Genomic DNA, 20,950 nt, shown 5'->3' on the forward strand with positions numbered 1-20,950 from the left:
CACATTACTTTTTTTTTTTTTTTTAGTCTCTTATGCGCATCAAGCCTGTATTTATTTGATTAAAAATACAGAAAAATATTACAATTTAAAATAATGGTTTTCTATTTTAACATACAGTAAAAATATTTATTTCTGTGATGCAAAGCTGGATTTTCAACAGCCATAACTCCAATCTTCAGTGTCGCATGATTTTTCAGAAATCATTGTAACATGCTGATTTATTATCAATGTTAGAAACAGGTTTTTTTTTTTTTTTTTTAAACCTGTGATACTTTTTTCAGGATTCATTGATGAATAAAAAGTTAAGAACAGTATTTAATTAAAATAGAAAGTCTTTACTGTCACTTTTGATCAATTTAGCACATCCTTGCTGAATAAAAATAGCCTATTAATTTATTTTTTTTAAAAAGAAAGAATTGTACTGACCCCAAACTTTTGAACGGTAGTGTATATTGGTACAAAATATTTCTATTTTAAATAAATTGTTCTTTTTTTTTTAACTCCGAATCATCAAAGGTTATAAGTAGTATATTATAATAGAAAACCATTTTTTCAAATTATAGTAATATTCCACAATAGTGCTATTTTTTACTGTATTTTCAATCAAATAATTGCACCCTTGGTGAGCACAAGACTTTTAAAAGACATTAAAAATACTATCCCCAAACTTTTGAACGGTAGTATATGAACACCTCTAAATTATTTCGATATGGCTGAACATATCCCAGATTTTTCCTTCATGTCGCACTGTATCAGATTGTTGTTTCCAATCCTATGTATTCATTTTATTTGCCAAAACACACTAGACACATCCATTAAAAAGTCAGAATTAATCCATTGTAATTTATGAGTTTATATATGTCTGCATTTCACTCAACATCATACAATTACAAATGCAAAGCTTATATACATCTACAAATACTCAATTTGCTCACTAGATTCATTTAAACACTTAAAAGTTAACATCCTCTCATCCTGAAGACTCCCTAGGTTAGAGGTCTTCAACACTGCTTCCACCGTCCTGCAGAGTTTAGCTCCAACTTCAAACAAGCACACCCTGAACCAGCTAATAAAGCTCTTCGGGATCCCTTAAAAAAAAAAAGGTCACATGCAGGTTGGATATAAACTTGGTGGACAGTGTGTCTCCAGGAGCAGGATTGAAAACTTGATTAGCAGTTTGAGACCCCAGTTCTTCACCGTGACGTCACGTAGACTTCTGAGATTGCAGAGATGCAATGAACGCGGCATATTCCTCAGGATGACACCGTTTGAATAATTCCACTTTCCGTTTGATCTGCTTCGGCGTGTCCTGGTAGTAATTCTTCTCGTCCTTTGCCATTGCCTGAAATGTCAATAAAGCATAATCAGTTACGTGAACTCTATCTAAAGAGTGTTATTTGTGTACAGTACGGCTCTCTCTGACCTTGTAATCCTCGTTGTGTTCCTTCACCATGTGTTGAACATATTCAATCATGTCGGTGGAGCACGTGGTTTTGTCTTTCCCACGGAGACTGGCCTCTGCCTCCATTTCTGCAGGCAAAAAAACAAATCATATTGTCAGTGCATGAACATATTACAACATCTCAATTATAACAGATTTCATAAGCACTGGTTTCAAAACATACCTTTAATGACATAGGGTTTCAACACAACTGCCTCCATTGGTTCGCTTTTTGCGTCCTGAAACATCAGATTAAAGCAATTGGTTGACCCGGTCAGGCAGTATTTGTAGAAACACACTGTAACTGTGATTCAAGCTTGATACTTGCCTTTTTAGGTTTAATAGGAAGCATGCCCTTGGTCCCAGGTGACAGTCCCATGTCTTGCAGATTTTGCTTCACTGTTTTGTGTTCATCCCAAGCTTTACGGATCTGAGGACTTGTTAGATAACCCGTTTCATGACAAACTTCTTAATTGCATAACATTGTAGAGTAAAAGTCAACAACAGATTTGATCAATCTTGTGAAAATACACTTGAGCATACTTTTAAAAAGACTAACCCTTGGGCATCCTTAAGGACATTTTTGTCATGTTCCTGTTTTTTTTTTTTTTATTGGAATTTTACTTTCACCCTGCTTTAATAAATCTATTTTTACACAAGGTACACAAAATAGTTGCACTCAGAACCTTAAGGACCAAAATGTGCCCATTGAAACCCATTAAAACTGCAAGTTTCAATGCCAGGAAGTATGCATTCTTTGATAATAGGGTTTCATTCTGTTGGCAAGGCTCCAAAATTAAAATGTGTACTTTTTTTTTAACCAGATGGCTCCTATAAAGCAAACACTTGCTTTCATGTTTTCTGCGCTTGTTTATCATGGTCAATTGGATAAATTATTTAGCAATAATTATGTGGGTTTGTTGGTGTGGATGTCAGAGAGTGGTTTGTATATGTACTAAACAAAATTGTGTGTGTGTGTGTGTGTGTGTGTGTGTGTGTGTGTGTGTGTGTGTGTGTGTGTGTGTGTGTGTGTGTGTGTGTCATTTTTGAGAGAGAAAAATTACTAATATACTGCAAATCACAAATCCCATCTTTGTTGGCATCTAAGTGATTCTGCGCCCAAACTAAATCTTACTGAAAGCGAATTTTTTGAGATGTCAACCTCACATTTGGAACACAACTTTTGTTTAGATTTATGGCTTTGATTTTCTAACAGTTTAACATGTTATTAACTATATAATGTATATAAAATACAACAATAATATGCCATGGGTCTCCTTTAAAATGAGACCAAACTTAAGTCTGTGCTCCAACGTTTACATTTTTTATGACCATTTTTTTGACAGAGATTTTTGTCCTCTAAGGACCAATTGACACACAAAGGGTTAAAAAATAAAATACTTTATTGTAGCAAAATGAATGCAATGTTTTCGAACACTTAATCTGAAGTTAATTGAAATTAAATTAAATTGTATTGCAGATTACATTTAAATTAAATGCAATGAAACTGCTTTTTTGACACACTTAAGTACATATTTATATGCAATTGCGTATGTAATATGTTTTAGTTTAATGTCGTTTCTATTGAAACTTTTGTCTCATGCATTTAAATTTATTTGTTAATTATCCTTTTGTAATGATGAAGTTGCAATTTAGTACATAAAATATAATAAGATTAAATGCAAAGTAGAATAACACTACAATTAAAATTATAATCTAATACAAGTGCTTTAATATGTTAGAGAAACGCATCAAAATAAGTGTACAGCAAGACAAAATATTATGAAAACATGATGATTTAAAGTACACTTAAGTGGAATTTTATTTAGTTCATACTGTATAGGCTATTATCTGCTGGTACAGTTGTTTTGAAAAAATATATACTTTAAATATTTGAAGTACACTATAAATGCACATTCAATTACACACATTTATTTTTAGGATAGTCTTAATTATTAAATTATTCCCCCGGTTTCACAGACAAGGTTTAAGTCGAGTCCCAGACTAAAATAGCCTACATGTTTGAGCAACTTGCACTTATATATCTTAAAATATGTCAGTGCCATTGTTTTTGTCTCAAGATGCACATCAGTAATGTTTTTTTTTTTTTTTCTAAGTACGGCATGTTTATGAAAGCTATTTAAATGTCTTAAATGTAACTAAGACCTAATTTTAACCCTATATGTGAAACCAGGCCAATAACTTAAAACAAACAAACAAAAAAAAATGTTAGCAAGAAAGCCCTTTCTAGATGGCATTTAGCATGTCCCTATACTTACCATTCAATGTGCGGTTTGTATTTTCTCCTTAGCTTCCTTTTCAGGTTCTTCTTGTTTTTATTGTAATCAAACGTGTTACGTTTACTATGTTTCTTGAGTTTGCCCATAATTATAAATTAAAACACCAGTCAACAACTGTCTTTACTCTGTCTGCGACACGCGTGTTTGAGGAACGCGGAAGCAACGACTTCTTCTCTAAAGGCATTCACGTCGACATGGTTCCATATCGCCACCCGCCGTCAAGGGTGGAGAGACGAGCTTTGCCTAGTAATGATTGTGAAATATCATGTTATCATTTTTTTCAATGTGTTATCGCGAATAGAGAAGAGTGTGGATAGAGAAGACTTAAGGTTTCATTCATGCTATCTTTATTTAGTGGAGACACGAGGAGAACGCAGTTCGTGATAGCGCGTTTTGATATAATTTAAAAACATACACTTCACGGGGGGTCAGGTAATTATTGTCTTTGGCACGTCTTGTGTTCTTGAATGTAAAGTAATCTGCTTTAGAGAAGGTGCACTTTAGAGTGAAAGAAAAATATGAATGCGTATATATCGAATAAGTATATAATGTGATTAAAATGGTAGTTCTTAACATTTTACTGCAGTTATGATTGTGAGCGAACATAAACTGAAGTTTCATCTGAACGCACTGTTTGGAATCTGACACCAGTACTTTTTACAGATAATTTGGTAACACTACAATAAGGTTTCATTCGTTAATATAAGTTTAACTACATTAGTTAAGGTGGACTAAGAATGCACAATACTTAAGCATTTATTAATCTTAGTTCATTTTCATTTTGGCATAACTAATACATTATTAATGTGAAGGGGGGAAGAAAACAAGAAAGCTAAACTCTTAGTGCAGCCAACCTTAAGTATATAAGAACACTTTACAAGATATCTAGTTTAATCAAAAAGCATGTGTAATTTATTGAAAACATGGAAGTTTTCATGAAATTTAACCATGAAACAACAATTTATTAATTTAAATGAAATTAATGAATTCATAAAATCAAAGTAATAATAGGGCCCTATGAATTATTATTATTATTTTAAAGAAATTCTGTATTGTGCATTTGAATTTTCCTGGTAATTAAATGAAGGAATAAAACATTAATATATCTTTTATTCAAATGAAAATTAAACAAGCCCTTTAATTGTTTGGCAAACAAGTGCTAACAGAGGGACTCTTAACAAGTTCCAAAGAGACCGCCTGTTTGTTGAGCAGTCTGTTGAGGAGGCATTCAGTGACCCTACAAGAGACGATGCCCTGGAAGGAAATCATGGGCTTATTAAAGGATTAGTTCACTTTTTAAAAAACTTTTGCTGATAATTCACTCACCCCCATGTCATCCAAGATGTCCATGTCTTTCTTTCTTCAGTCGAAAAGAAATTAAGGTTTTTGATGAAAACATTCCAGGATTTCCCCCCATATAATGGACTCCAATGGGACCCAAACGGTTCAAGGTCCAAATGACAGTTTCAGTGCAGCTTCAAAGGGCTTTAAACGATACCAGACGATGAATAAGGGTCTTATCCATAGATATCATATAAAGGCTAGATGTCTTAAGGCGGAGTCACTTCCGGCATCACCGGCGGCCATCTTACCACAGGGCTCTGTGAATTAAGGTGAGTGAGCAGCACGAACACAAATCCTCTTATCTCGCTGAAATCTGGACGGATTTACAAACGGTTTGGTTTCTTACAAACGTTATTAACGTGGCTATAATTATGTATGCAGTATAATAGCTACATCTCTGACGTTTATAACAAACCAAATCGTTTGAAAATCAGTAGAAAATTGAGCAAGTTATGGTTATTTAAAAGTACATGCACCATGTTATGAGTGAGCAAGCACCCTGTGGTAAGATGGCCGCCGTGTGCGGATGTCGAGCTCCATTGGCCAGCAGCGCGGACGAGACATCTAGCCTTTATATGATATCTATGGTCTTATCTAGCAAAACGATCGGTCATTTCAAAAATAAATAAAAAAGTTTAAGTTTTATAAGCACAAATGCTCGCCTTGCTCTGTTCTGTGATGCGCGTTCGTGACGTCACGTAATACGCAATTACGTTGAAAAGGTCACGTTTGACGTGTTTACAAATGTGCGGAAGGAGGAACATATACACATATTCAAATGTATTTGTGTCAGTTTATCGTTAAAATGCCCATTTCGTGTGCGTATCCTGGGTGCTTTAAAGTCCACATGAAATCAAAATTGACCATATTTACTTTGTTTGCCTAAATTGATCCCTTTGTGGTGAACAATTCATCCATGCAAGTCAATCCACACAAAAAAAATTTTTGGCTTCATAATCTTTAATCAAAATCTGAAAATACCCCTCCCCTCTGCATTGGAGGACCTTCCCTGATGACGCAGGTTTGACGGCTTGGTTTCGGCAACGCTTAACCACTCCCCTCAAACCGTTAGTCTGCTATGAGCAGAGATGGAGAGGAGGAGCGCTAGAGTAAAACCCTGCCCTCTGTTCAATATTTCGTTTCACTGGGAAATACGTCATAACACTGGAGAAAAGTCGTTTGCAACTTCCGGTTCACGCGGACTTTAATATTAAAAAGCCTAAAAGAAAATTTTCTTCAGGACAGAAATTTTTCAAGCGTGACCTTTTCAACGTAATTGCGTATTACGTGACGTCACGAACAGAGCAAAGCGAGCATTTGTGCTTATAAAACTTAACCTTTTTTATTTATTTTTGAAATGACCGTTGGACCGTTGAACCGTTTGGGTCCCATTGGTGTCCATTATATGGGGGGAAATCCTGGAATGTTTTCATCAAAAACCTTAATTTCTTTTCGACTGAAGAAAGAAAGACATGGACATCTTGGATGACATGGGGGTGAGTGAATTGTCAGCAAAAGTTTTTTTTAAAAGTGAACTAATCCTTTAACATCGACCCACCTACTACATCCCTCAGCACAGAGTGTCCATCAAGGAGAGAGGTTCAAGAGGTAGTCAAGCACGCAAGATCATCTTCTGCTCCAGGTCCCAGCGGTATACCGTACAGAGTATACAAAAAATGCCCTAAGCTCCTCCGAAGGCTATGGAAGCTTATGTGGGTAATTTGGTCCAAGGGAACCATTCCAACAAGCTGGAGAAGGGCAGAAGAGTGCTTTGTGCCCAAAGAACAGGGATCCACACAGATCAGCCAGTTCTGAACTATCTCCCAACTTAGTGTGGAAGGAAAGATTTTCTTTGCTGTGCTTGCGAAGAGATTGCGTGTTTACATGACCCAGAATGGATATATTAACACCTCTATCCAGAAGGGTGATATTGAAGGGTTCTCCGGGTGCTTGGAGCATACAGGGGTCCTCAGCCAACAATTATTATTATGATACTGCGTGGTGAACCTATGTACCTAACATATTTAAACAACTATTACTTTGTGTTGTTGGCCAGATAAAATGACAGAGAAAAGAAAAACGGACATAAGATCATTTTTCAGTGCACCAAAACGCCAAGTAAGTACAAAATTATAAGAATGGGTGCTTATGGAAATACTAACATCATGGTGTCACAGGCAAAGGATACAGAAAGTACTGAGGGACAGGGAGACCAAGTTTAGAATCTCAGGTAAGTGTGTTGAGCTTTTGTTAATGTTTTTTGGAGGTGTGCCTGTTTAGTAGATGAGCACCACTGGCTCGACAATTTACAGTATGATCAGCCAATTTAACAAGTGTTATGAAAAAAAAGAGTCTTTATTTAGAAGTATTGGGTTGGATGAGGTAGTTAGGAGTATGCAACACATCTTCTGTTCCAGGAGTCAGACTGTCCTGAGACAGTGAGAGTAGAGGAAGGGTCAGAACCAGGGAGAGAGCCAGAGAAAGCAGTACAAGGAGACAATATTGCAGCACAGGGGACAGGAGCACAGTCAAGAGTTCAGATCTCAGTGACTGCACAAAGCCATACCAACCACATCCCCAGTGTATCGAGAAACAAATACTTCCAAACAAGTCATTGGCATTTCAAGAGAAATGGTACCAAGACTTTCCATGGCTACATTACAGTCCATCAGTAAGAGGGGTCTTGTGTTTTTACTGCAGCAAAGGTGTTTCAAATCAGTACTCTTTAGGTCATAGACCTGATGCTGCTTTCATTAGTACAGGCTTTAGAAATTGGAAAAAAGCCATTGGAAAATGTACAGCACCCCAGACCTCCCAAGCCCACCGACATTATGTGACTGTGAGTGCACATCAGTCAAACCCAATCTGAGCCCAGTTATCCGAAACAGGAGGTGGCAGGACATTGCTTGAAGAGAATTGTTAGCTCTGTACGACATGTGGCAAGGCAAGGACAATCTTTAAGAGGCCATACTGATGAAAGTGGGAATCTGTATCAGCTCCTGAAACTTAGGGCAGAAGAGGATGATCCCATTTTATTGAAATGGTTAACAGATCGCACCATTGCATCCACAAGCCCTAAATCACAGAATGAAATCCTGAAAATTATGGCCAATACAATAACCATTGAGGCATTGCAAGTGAGATTAGGTCTCCAGCCCTTGTTCAGTTTTCTGTAGTAGTTGATGGTACCCACGATATTTCTGGTGTTGAGTAGGAAAGTGTCTGTCTTCTTCTGTGTCTCCAAGATGTTTCTTTTCTGCAGTTTGACAGTTTACCTTTAGTTTCATGACATCAACTACGTGTTCAAGAAACATTTGCATGTCATTAATTTCGGTAAAGATGAAGCAGAAGGGTTCCAGAGCATCGATTCTGTCCACTGGAAACTCACCCTTCTCTAATCTGTCCATGGCTTATACTTATAATTTATTTATATATATATATATATATATATATATATACTTACAGAAACGATTTTTGAACAACATTGGGAGCTGTTCTCAATCCGACACGAGCCACACATGCGTCGATTGCAAGTGGCGTCACTTGCAGAGGAAGCACTGGTGTCTGAGCGTGCAAGGGCAAATTTGCAGCCAGACCCTTCTCGTATGCACTTTGTGGACCATGACCTTGTTCCACATGAGGAATTTATTGGATTATACAGTTTGTCAGAGACAATAGGCCAGGGTATTGCCAAGATGGTAACTGATGTGCTGTTGAGGCTCAATCTGCCCATGTCTGCTTTACATGGGCAGAGTTACGATGGCGCTTCAAACATGGCTGGAAAGCACAGCGGTGCACAGGCAATTGTGAGGGAGCAGCAGCCATTAGCCTAATCACGCAGCCTCACCAATGATCCGGGACTGCCTTTCTTGGGTCTACCAGTCAGGCATCATTTTTAGCCAGTCAGAAAAATTTAAGTGAATGTTTGAAAACATAGTTACCCCTGAAAATGTTCCCATTACCACACTGAAACCCCTATGTCCAACCAGGTGGACTGTGCGCGCAATTCTGCTATATTAGCTGTGCTAGGGCAGTATGAGCAGGTACTTAGCAGCCTAGAGGAGATGGCAAAAAGTGTATCTAGGACAGCTTCAACCGCCAGTGGCTTATTTGAACACGTCAGCAAAGGTAAGACTGTGTTGGGCCTCACACTTGCTTCTGCGGTTGTTGGAGAGCTTGAGTGCCTAAACATTTCACTGCAGAAGAAGACCCAGAGGCTGCAGGAGATTGTGTCAGATCCTCTCTTCAGGGAAAGAGAAATGGCAAGAGCTATCTTGAACTGTATGAGAAAGCTACAGCATTGGTTAACTCCACTGAATCAGTTGACTCTATTGAGACAGCAAATTCAAGGCGCTTTTTTCTGGCAAAGCAGTGGATCATTACAAGGCAGAGTTCTTTAAAGTATTGAATTGTGTGGAGGTTCAATTTGGTGACCGTTTCAATCAAGACAATCTAGAGACTCTGCAAATCTTAGAGAGTGTCCTTTTGACTGGGGTGTTTACTGATTCAATGGTTGAGTACCCTGAGTTGCATAGAGGTTTTCTTTCAGTACAGTTGCCCCTCTTTCGCCAAATACCCCTGTAGCAGCAGTGGAGAGGCAGCGGAGGTCCTAAGGGGAATGCCAGTGGAGGTTCGGGGGTTGTTTGACCAAGTTGAGGTCCTGGTCAGAATTTTGTTGGTGGTGCCAGTGTCCTCATGTGAAGCTGAGAGGAGCTTCAGTGCATTACGGAGACTGAAGACGTGGCTACAATGGGCCAAGACAGACTCAACAGTCTGTTAGTCTGCAATGTGCACAAAGACAGGCTGGACAGCCTTAACATAAACAAGATATGCCAAGAGTTTGTGGGGCCCAGTGATACCAGGAAAAATACATTTGGTACTTTTGTTTAGTGCCTGTCCTGTCATGCAAGTTAGATTTAAATTACAGCTATGTTTTATTATACATATAGAGCAGTGGCTATAACCTAATAATTTTATTTGTTACAAAATCATTTTATTTATTTTATATGGGGACACTTTTTCACAATATTGACGTTTTTCCATTACTTTTAAAGTTAAGTTGAAAACTTGAAGTAATAACTAATTTTTATAAAAAAAAAATGTCCTCTCTTTCTCATCTATTCTGATCTCACTATACAGTTGTGTGAAGGTGTATTTCTAAAAGAGTGTAGTCATGCCTTTATTTGCTAGGCATGGTAAATGTTTTTATGTTTGTATGTTTTAATTATAACTGTGAAGCAACAACGTTGCTATTAAATATAAATAAATAAATGTTGAAGTTAAGTTCAAATTCCATGGTGTTTTTGTGGGTTGACTGTGTAAACAACTTCAAAAACATTGCAATAAAATAATTAATGGTTTTGAAGAATTTTTTGGTCAATATAGTCAGCTTTTCCATTGAACCAGCAGGAGACTTTGAGAAGAGGGATAATGGAATGGTCTCCATGCTACACTAATAATAGTAGTAAGGCTTTCCTCTCTGTACACATTACCTTGCAAGTACAATTTTGCCTGTATTATTGGTGTCCCCTTTCAAAAATTGCTTCCTTTCAGAAATGTTATGTTTATTGCCCCCCCCCTCCTCCAACATTTAGATGAAATTTTCAACCCTGACTTCACTGTGTTATTATTATTAGTAAGTTTTATTATTATTATTCGTATGTATTGTTATTATAACCATCATTATTATTTTATTTAGGCCTATATAAAGGCTTTAAATAATTATGTATAATTTATAACCGTTTTACCTCTAGATGGAGATATAAACTAAGCTTTGCAAAACGCACAAGTAACGAGTGCATTTCATCTGCAGTTCATGTAAATATATGAAAAAAGTTCAGATGTCTGAAAAAGAAAATCTGTTGATGTCATCAAAGAAAAGACATGACAGATATCGATAAATAGACAGCGATCAGCTTATATATTCAGCAATATGGTTATAATAATAATAATAATAATAATAATAATAAAACATCGTATAATAATAAGCAGATATATATGGGGATACGGAAACATATTATAATATCTTACAAAAGACAAGCATGAACATGCAAAAGTCTGATTGAGAAAGAACGAAACCTACTATGGCGAAGATCTGGTCATGAATATTAAACAGATCACGTGGTCGATGTTTTATAGACTCTTTACTAAAGCAAGTGTACAAACATTTTTAGGACAACAGTAATGAGCATTAAAACACACTCTCACACACACACACACACACACACACACACACACACACACACACACACACACACACACACACACACACACACACACACACATATATATATATATTACTGACCCCAAAATTTTGAACGGTAGTAATAATGTTACAAAAGCTTTTTTATTTAAAATAAATGCTGTTCTTTTGAATTTTCTATTCCTCAAATAATCCTGAAAAAAAGAAAAGAAAAAAATTGTACACAACTGTTTTCAACATTGATAATAATAATAAATGTTTCTTGAGCATGACATCATATTATAATGATTTCTGAAGGATCATGTGACACTGAAGACTGGAGTAATGATGCTGAAAATTCAGCTTTGATCACAGGAATAAATTACATTTAAAAAAAAATATTACTGTTTTTGCTGTATTTTGGATCAAATAAATAAAGCCTTGGTGGGCAGAAGAGGCTTCTTTTAGAATTATTATAAATAATATAAATCATAATTGTGGCCACCACTATATATATATATATATATATATATATATATATATATATATATATATATATATATATATATATATATATATATATATACACTATTCTTATGAATATTCAAGTGTTAAGCTTAGAGTATTATTTATCTAAGCCTTCAAATATTGCCTAGTCTAACATCTATTATACTAATACTTTACATCTGATTGAAAATATGTCAGTTCTTCGTTTTGTATGCTAAATCAATGTCTAAATGTCGTCGTCGTCGTCTTCTTCTTCTTTTGTTTTCCACAGGACCGTTCAAGCAGGACGCTCCGGGTTGGTTACCAAGCAACGTCAGCAAGTCTCATTAATATTCATGAGCTCAGCCTTTGTCATAGTAGGCTCTACGATCGACGCAAGTCCGAAGCTTCTGGGCGGGGAATCAGAGGAGCGAAACGGCAGAGCTGAGAGTAATTCAGGGTTAATAATATTCCGCCGTGGGGGGGAGCGGGGGAGGACACACATACACATACACATACACACACACACATACATACACTGCCAACCCGGCGACGAGGTTGGGCCTGCGGTGCCTGCCTGCAACCCAGGAAACATGGAGCTCGAGAATATCGTGGCCAACACTGTTCTGTTGAAGGCGAGAGAAGGTAAGACATGACAGCCCGCCTGATCATTGTCACTTTTGACAGCTGTGTTCCTCAAACGCCGTGCTATATGGCTCAAAACGATGGGGGATTCCCCCAAAGGAAGTTAGGCCAAAAAAGACAAGAGCAATGCAAAGAATGCATGCGTTATGATGCTTATTCATTAACGAACCAACCCGAGAGTTACACATTGATCATGGTGTGTTGCTCGCCGCCTGCTTTGTGTTGTGTTCCTAACCTTGAGCAAAAAAAAGATGGACCTGTCAATCAAAAAAAAAACATCTCCGTTTCTGTAAAAACCCTGTTTGGGTTTTATTTTACGACATTTCTAGTGACCAGTGAGTTTCCGCATAAAGGAGAAGCGATAAAAACACTGTGTTGTCTGAAGTGTTATATTGACAACAGTCATTAGTGTCTGTGTGCTCGAGATAAGCGCCTGAATTAACTGAACCTCTGAATTAACCGACCCTCTGATTTTTGAAAGTGTTTTTCAAAATAGTGATCTGTCTACCTACTCGATAGTCAAAAATGGTGTCTAGTAGGCACTTTCAGTTGTTTATCATTTTTTCTGCAGGTGTATTTCTCAAACATGAGGGAATCCTGCTGTATTTTCTCTCGTCCGTGTCGAACGGTCTTGCGCTGCACACTTGGGCTACTAACGTTACGTTAACGTTTGTTAACGAACAATGGCAGCCACAAGGTCTCTAAAAGATCGCTGTGATTGTAGGTAATTTTATTCAGTATGAAATAATACATACAATCAGTGTAAGAAGCATATGTTTTTTTTTTGTAGTTTTACATTCATTACAAAATACACACAAAAAAGTTTGTAGTTAGGCCCATACTAAATATACCAGGCAATGTATTACAAATGACAGTTGTTAACATTAGGACATTTTAAAATGTTGAAAGCTGTCTTATTCCATAGATGGTTTCAGTTTTGTCACTGCTGTATGATTGCTTAATGTGCTGTTTCCTCCTTTTTTAAGATGATATTAGCACTAGCTTATCTAACTGTTAAGTAGGCAGAGCTCATATTTATGGTGTACTACATTCATTTTTATTTTCATTTTGGGAAACTTGCTTGTTTATCTTTTCAAAATTGGCTTCGCAGTATTGTAATATTGTAGTATTTATTATCAATTATTTATCTGCGCACATCATTGATTAAAAATAATAATAATGTGCCCCCGTAATCCTTAATCAAATTAACTTTCCCTCCCTCTTGAAGCGACATCTCTTCTCTGATGACACCATTACTGGTCAACCTGTCAGTCACATGAGATCAACCAATAACAAACCAAAACCTTTCAATCAATTCTTGTTTCACTTGGATATACATCACAATTGGGAAGAAAAGAATATCGCAACTTCTGTTTCATGGCAATTTTAAAGTTTAAAGGGTTAGTTCAACCAAAATGAAAATTCTGTCATAATTTACTCACCCTCATGTTGTTTCAAATCCGTAAGTCTTTCATTCAGCTTCAAAACACAAATGAAGAAATCTGAAAGCTTTCAGTCCCTCCATTTACAGTCTACGCATCTACCGCTTTTACGCTTAAAAAAGAGATTGTAAAACTAATCCAAATGAATTGAGCGGTTTAGTCCAAATTTCCTGAAGAGAACCAGTTGCTTTATGTGAAGAACAGATTGAATTTAGGCTTTTATTCTCTTATAAGCCTTGATCAGTGAACATAAACAGAAGATCAACCGAACCTGCTTGATGCGTGAGAACAAACCTCATTGGTTCTTTCTGAAGCTCAAACGTGCTGCGTAACACATGAAAATGAACCTCATTGGTTCTTGCTGAAGATCAAACGTGAAGTGTAACACGAGAATGAACCTCATTGGTTCTCTCATGTCAGGTGAACATGCTTGAGCTTCTGTTTACCACAATTGATGTGTGAATTGTGGTAAACATAAAAGCCTAAATTCAATTTGTTCGTCATATAAAATATTTGTGTCTCTTTAGAAAATTTGGACTAAACCACTCGTATTCAATTCATATGGATTAGTTTAACGATTTCTTTATGAACTTTTTGAAGCGTTAAATTGGTAGTTGCGTACTGTAGCTGTCAATGGAGGGGTTTGGAACGACATGAGGGTTAGTAATTAATGACAGAATTTACATTTTGGAGTAAACTATCCCTTAAAGGAATTTGACGGTTAAGTTTTGCTCAGTCTCAAAATGCTGTTGATTATTGCAGAAAATCATTTGACTTCAACCTCAGTCTGTAAAAACGAATTAATAAAGCGATGACAGAAATGCACTTGCAGTGGAATTTCTTGTACATTTTGCGCAGCAGACTTCCATTGAAAGTGCATGGTGTAGTCACATTTATCCGTTGGATGGTGAAATTTTGCAGACAAAATGGAGTCATTCCAATAGAAAAATATGCAATTCACACGAGGGCAAAAAAAAAAATCCTCTCGCAGTCACAGTTTTCGCACGTTCAATTTGGTCACGCAAATTCTCTGTGCTGACCAACATAAAGCTGCATGGTTTGATGCCATTGACAATGTAGAAATTAAACTAATCTGACCACATATACTAAACGCATATTTAACTTCTTGTTTACTACCTTATACTCTCTTCTAGAGCTGCACGATTCTGGATAAATTAAGAATCAACAATTATTTTTTTTCCAAACAGATCACGATTCTGAATAGACAACTAAACAAAATAACATGTAATAATGCTACAATCTATTTAAAATGTTTAATTAATCTGATTAATCTAAAAAAAATCGGTTTGAATGAATGATTCAATGATTCACTTATAGGGCTGCATGATTAATCAGAATTTAATTGAACTCGATTGTGCAAAGGCTGCGAAATTGTATGCGCTGCTTGAAACACAGCTCTGTGATCAGTAGTAAATGCTGCTCCTGAAGGCCAGAGGGCGCTCTCACGAAGAAACTCCAAATATGCCCCGTCGCAGAAGTACAATAATGCATCATTCCAGGAAATCCCTATGGGCATCCAAGGGGGTAATCCAGCACCCAGAAATCGTACCTTCCCTGGGGGCTGCCATTGGTTAGCAAGCCGTCACTTTCTGTTAGCATTCCATTGACTCCTATTCATTTTGGCGTCACATTGACAGCGAATAACTTTACATCTGAGGCGTTTTAAGACTCTATCCATTATTTATTCCTAAAGAAACACGACAATGTATAAAATGATCCATTACCTTGTATCTTACGTTATGGCCCCGTAGAAGCAGTTTTTGTAAAAATAAGCTAACGATTGCGTCATAACCACGCGACTCTCTGTCGCACAGTAGAGAAATTACCGTATAGACAGAAGGAAAGTCCGATAAAGTCAAGGGAGAAGCCCATAGAGAGTCATAAAGTTTCTCCTGCTCCTAGCTCATGGACACATCCTACACACATTCTCCATCTCTGCAAGATTCGGAAGGGAATGATTCAGATTTCTCTTGACCCAGCTACTAGAAGACTTACAACTGTCAGACGGGTTGCTCACGTCACATCTACGTCGTCAAGCTCAGTTTGAGTCTGCGCAGTACGCTCAGCCATTAGGAAGTGAGTGCTTCTAATTGACTTCACTTTTCTCCGTTGAAGTCTATGGGGTCGCTGTGTCCATTTCTTTTACTGTCTTTGTGGGCATCATACTATTGCTGTAGCTGAATAAACAAAAGATTGAAAAGCTTTGATTGATTAAACATGACTTATAAACACACGACTTTGGTATATATATGTGTGTTTTTTTAAAGATTTATTTTTGCCGTTTTTGCCTTTTATTGGATAGGACAGTAGCTAGACAGGAAGCAAGGTGGGAGAAAGAGAGGGGGGATGGGATTGGGAAAGGTCCACGAGCCGGGACTCGAACTCTGGTCGCCCGAAGCACAACGGCGCTACATGTTGGCGCACTTGCCCACGAGGCTGTCAGCGCCGGCGATAAAATATATTTATAATGCAGTTCTGCTAAATGACATGGCCTTTATCACATAACCCTCCTGTTCAAAGGAGCTGTTTTATTGTTTGGCGCATAGCCAATGAAATGGGACTTCTGTTGTACGTGATGATGTCATAAAACCCGCCTCCTCGTGGTCGTTTTGAAACGCTAACATGGCTTAATGTATTAGACTGATATTAAAAGTAATAAATTATATTATCAAATTCAGTAAACACCATACTAATTAAGCACAGCCTACTATGTACAGAAAAGCCGATGATCCCAGAATAAATGCTAAACCCCTGGCACGACCTACTTTATTTTACATATTCTTATGTATGTTATTTTCTACTTGTTGTGAGGTGTATATGCATGTACAAATCTTTGTATATATTTTTTTGTTGCATAAAAAAGATCTGAAACGCTAACATGGCTTAATGCATTAGACTGATATTTAGAAAAATAAATGATATTATCAAACTCAGTAAACAACACCATACTTATAATACTATGTACAGAAACGCAGATCAGCACAGAATATGAACGCAACGCATTTAATTAAGAAAGTGGTATTAAAAGACCAAACTTAGGAAACACCATGCCTACGAATAAAGCATATAGAAAAGCAAATGAGCACAGAATATGAACGCAACGCCTTTAATTGTATGTTAAGCATTTCCCTCCCATAGAAAACCAAGAAAACGCTTAATGAGGATTAATGAACCAACAGTTATAAAAATAAAAAGCACACAATTTGTTATACATTATTAATAAAACACAGGCAGCAAGTTTATTTGCACTAAACACAAATTTGCTTGCTTTCGTCATATTCTGGGCACATCGGCTTTTCTGTATAGTAGGCTGTGCTTGCTTAATTAGTATGTTTACCGAGTTTGATAATATCATTTCTTTTAATATCAGTCTAATGCATTAAGCCATGTTAGCGTTTCAGAACGTCCACGAGGAGGCGGGTTTCATGACATCATCACGTACTATAGAAGTCCCATTTCATTGGCTATGCGCCAACCAATAAAGCGTCTCCTTTGAATTGCAACCAACAGATTGAAGCTCAAAAAAGTGCATCCATCCATCATAAACGAACTCCACACGGCTCCAGGGGGTAATAATTTAAAGGCCCGTCAAAATACCCGTCTAAATGCCCGTCTCGGCAAGTATTCTCTCGTTTATGTCATAAGTGAACAGTTGAGAAGGAAACCGAAAGTTTGTCAGTTTTTTTGGTCCGTGCATTCGGTCTTAAGTGACAGCACACACCTAATATTCCTACTGCTGTCTGTGTCATTAATATTAATAAAACTACAAAATACAGCTTTAACAAAGATTAAACTATATTTAATTTCTACAGTGAACAAATAGTGTTGTTTTACATTTAGGCTAAATTATTAATTTCTGTACCTGAATACTACTGTCAGACTTTGTTACTTTATTTAGTATTCATCTCTGCTTGTAATTTGTGTATTTGTTCTTATTGTTTGTTACACTTGTTTTAAATAATGTGAACTTTATCAGTTAGGCTAGTAGCCTAGTTTTTGATGTAGTATCGAAGAACCTCAAGTGAATAAATGAAAAGCAAAGTGCCTTTTAAAAAATTATAGCCTAATTTTTCTTTTCTTTTTACACTGATCCAAAAAATGATCCGATCCGCCACTAGTTAATTGCGATTAATCGTGCAGCCCTACTCACTCATAAAGATTTCACTGGTTTCATTTCTAGATGAATAAGCATTTTTGAACAAATCTCTTGAATAAATTATTCAATGACATAGGCTAAAAAAAATTTACAGCCACTTGTCTTGTGGCGTAAACGATGGAATCGATACAATCGCTATTTGATCGTTATTCGCTACCGTAGACATCAGTGTTTACTTTTGTTGTTTTTACAATTGTTGTAACACAGAAACAATGATACTGTGTGGTTGAAAAGACTGTAAAGCTGTTTCGTACCTACATATGAAAACTGCTTTCTGAATCAGCGGCAGCGCCAACACAGATCTGAATGTTCCGGTGTGATTTTGTCAAAAGTTTAATAGACGTTTTAACAATGGAGGTGTTTCATTTCAATGCTGGGAACCCACAGGGTTTATAGGGCTCGTTCCACTTTTTCTCGGAAGAGCTGTTCAACAGAAAGCACAACAAGGAAGATGAGTGTTTTATATGCTATGTTCTATACTTTGTTGGTGATTTATATCGTGAGTAGTGTGATGAAAGCAGGGCCTTTTTGGTAAGTGCTGGAGGCAAGTTTTGCACACAGTGAATGAAACCTCTTCACCTCTGCACTGCTGCTGCATAAACAGTACATTTCACAAGCCATTTGCATCTTGGCAACTTCCCACAACGATAATGACAGAGGTTTGCTACTGTATCCGTACCATTGTAATCTCTCCACTGCAAACCATTTGTTTGAATTGCAAATAGCACGCTGTGACGTTAAAGACATTTATGTTACAAAATAAATGCTGTTCTACTGAACTCTCTATTCATTAAAGAATCCTGGGGAAAATGTAACACTGTTTCCACAAAAATATTAAGCAGCACAACTGTCTTCTCCATTGATCTCCATAAGAAATGTTTTTTTGAGCAGCAAATCAGCATTTTAAAATGAGTTCTGACCATTACGAAATGATTGCAGCTTTGCCATTACATTTTAAATTGTAATATGTTTCACAATATTGCTGTTTTTCCTGTATTTCTGATCAAATAAATGCTGCTGTGGGGAGAATAAGAGACTTATTTCAAAAACATAAAAAAAATCTACTTCCAGCCCCAAATTTTTGAACATTATATAATTTTTTGGTAACACTTTACAATAAGGTTCATTAGTTAACTACCTTAACGTGAACTAAGAATGAACAAAACTTCTTCAGCATTTATTAATCTTAGTTAATATTAATTTCAACATTTAGGCTACTAATACATTATTAAAATCAAAGGTTGCATTTGTTAACATTAGTTAATGCACTGTGAACTAACATAAACAAACAATGAACAGCTGTATTTTTATTAACTAATATTAACAAAGATTAAGACATTCTGTAACAAATGTATTGTACATTGTTAGTCAATACATTAACTAATGTTAACAAATTAACCTTATTGTAAAGTGTTACCATTTATGTCTGTGTTATAAAGACTCACTGTCCGCAAACCAGCTTTCATTATCATCACCACAATCATTTTAGCAAAAGGTTTAGATTTGTTATCATGGCACATCTCTACTAGCACAGTTCAGTGGCAGTTTTATGGTCAAAAATGTAATTTGATGATTTTTACGTCATGATCAGTGAGCATGATCATTTGTTTGAACTGCCTTCAGCACACTGCCTGACTTTATGTATTAATTATTGTCGAGTTATATCTTTGAGGTAAGTTGAGGTGCAAAGTCTGGGCTTTCACAGCAGGTTTTGATTATGTAAGATAATGAGGTTTCTCAACTGGGCTCATCTAGAGTCTCTTCTGTGAGAAAGTCTTTGTTGTGACGTACAGTCGTGTTTTGAACTCTTATCAGATCACAGTCACAAGCTTCTCCCGTACATTTGTAATCATTTTATCTTCTGCCCTCCCGTCCTATCCCATTAGCGTCGAATCTATTCTTCAAATTCGCTCATAACCTAGCAACAATGCAAACACCTGGCCGTAGCTTTCACAAGAGTCCTCTCCATTCCCGACGAGCGTGTCCCACGCGCAGCATCGCTTCCTGACCTTTCTCTGCGCTGTCTGTTGACAAGCTCGCCGGGCCCAGCACCTGGGCCAGTCATTCTAATCGGGGAGCCCAAGCTGCCCTGATGACGTCAGCTAGGACAAGTGCGGGCCAGCAGGACATTCTCACGGCATTGGCGTGATTCTTTTCCTGAAATCAATCCAGGGACGTATTAGATGCGAGCTGAATGTAAAGATGTACAACAGGGACTAAATCTTATGCCTGTTCATGTTAGACCAGAATTTCTCAAATTGAATTTGATAATAATTTTTCTTTTTTACGTGGTCAACTTTCTTTAGTGTGTAATGTTGCTGTTTGAGCATGAAAAATGTCTACAAGGTTACACAAGCACACAAAGTCAATCCAAAGCAAGTTATTCTCTATACCTATATCAGTACGGACTGTTTCTGAACTCCCTGAAATGCTTCCATTGTAGTCTTGAGTTTTTTCATGGAAACGTACACGCCACAATGTTCCTCATTTAAATAATTCCCGCCTAAGGCATATGCAAAAAAGGGTGGTTGAGGCCTCCTGGTTGAGTTGTGTTAGTAGTATGTTGTCGCCATGTCCAAGAGACGCTGTTTTTTCCAAAGGTGGTTTAGGGTTGATCAGCTTGTTCTTCTTGATTGTCATTATCGGACTCTGACTCAATCTTAGAGCGGTAAAACTGACGCAATAGTTAGCGTAGATACAGTAGTGTTCACAGCTGCACCTCAGGAAGCCTCTAAGCAGATACTAGATGGTTATGTATGCCGTTACATTTCCGACATTTTCTCTAAGCGATAGACCAATCACAACACACTGGGGGCCAGCTGACCAATCAGAGCAGTGCTTTTTGGAAGGCAGGTTTTAAAGTAATCAAAGCTAAAAATAAAATACATTTTTCGATTAATTGCTTTTAAAAATGTGGTCGATTTCAGCGTAAAA

The 20,950-nt window shown here is 37.0% G+C and overlaps 2 protein-coding genes across 3 annotated transcripts in view; one reads left to right on the top strand and one right to left on the bottom strand.

The window, feature by feature from the left end:
* Nucleotides 1-835: 835 nt before the first annotated feature.
* Nucleotides 836-4,152, bottom strand: nop16 (NOP16 nucleolar protein homolog (yeast)). 2 transcript variants are annotated; one of them, XM_081390774.1, is made up of 6 exons: nucleotides 3,721-3,961; nucleotides 1,770-1,878; nucleotides 1,626-1,680; nucleotides 1,424-1,530; nucleotides 1,198-1,342; nucleotides 836-1,088 (listed from the first exon to the last, which is right to left on the bottom strand). In XM_081390774.1, the coding sequence occupies exons 1-5, from the start codon at nucleotides 3,825-3,827 to the stop codon at nucleotides 1,205-1,207; spliced, it is 516 nt and encodes a 171-aa protein (XP_081246900.1). In that variant the 5' UTR covers nucleotides 3,828-3,961; the 3' UTR covers nucleotides 836-1,088; nucleotides 1,198-1,204. The 2 variants fall into 2 exon arrangements, with proteins under 2 accessions (XP_081246900.1, XP_081246899.1); XM_081390773.1 differs by having other exon boundaries at nucleotides 836-1,342; nucleotides 3,721-4,152.
* An 8,009-nt stretch (nucleotides 4,153-12,161) lies between these two features.
* The window catches only part of grk6 (G protein-coupled receptor kinase 6), a 59,958-nt gene continuing 51,169 nt past the window's right edge, over nucleotides 12,162-20,950 (top strand). Inside the window, exon 1 of the mRNA XM_081390352.1 lies at nucleotides 12,162-12,397. Coding sequence (XP_081246478.1) covers nucleotides 12,346-12,397 — 52 coding nt within the window. The 5' untranslated portion in view covers nucleotides 12,162-12,345. The remainder of the gene's footprint in view (nucleotides 12,398-20,950) is intronic.

The sequence above is a fragment of the Scardinius erythrophthalmus genome, assembly GCF_964197995.2.
Source record: "Scardinius erythrophthalmus genome assembly, chromosome: 17".
Lineage (NCBI taxonomy): Eukaryota > Metazoa > Chordata > Actinopteri > Cypriniformes > Leuciscidae > Scardinius > Scardinius erythrophthalmus.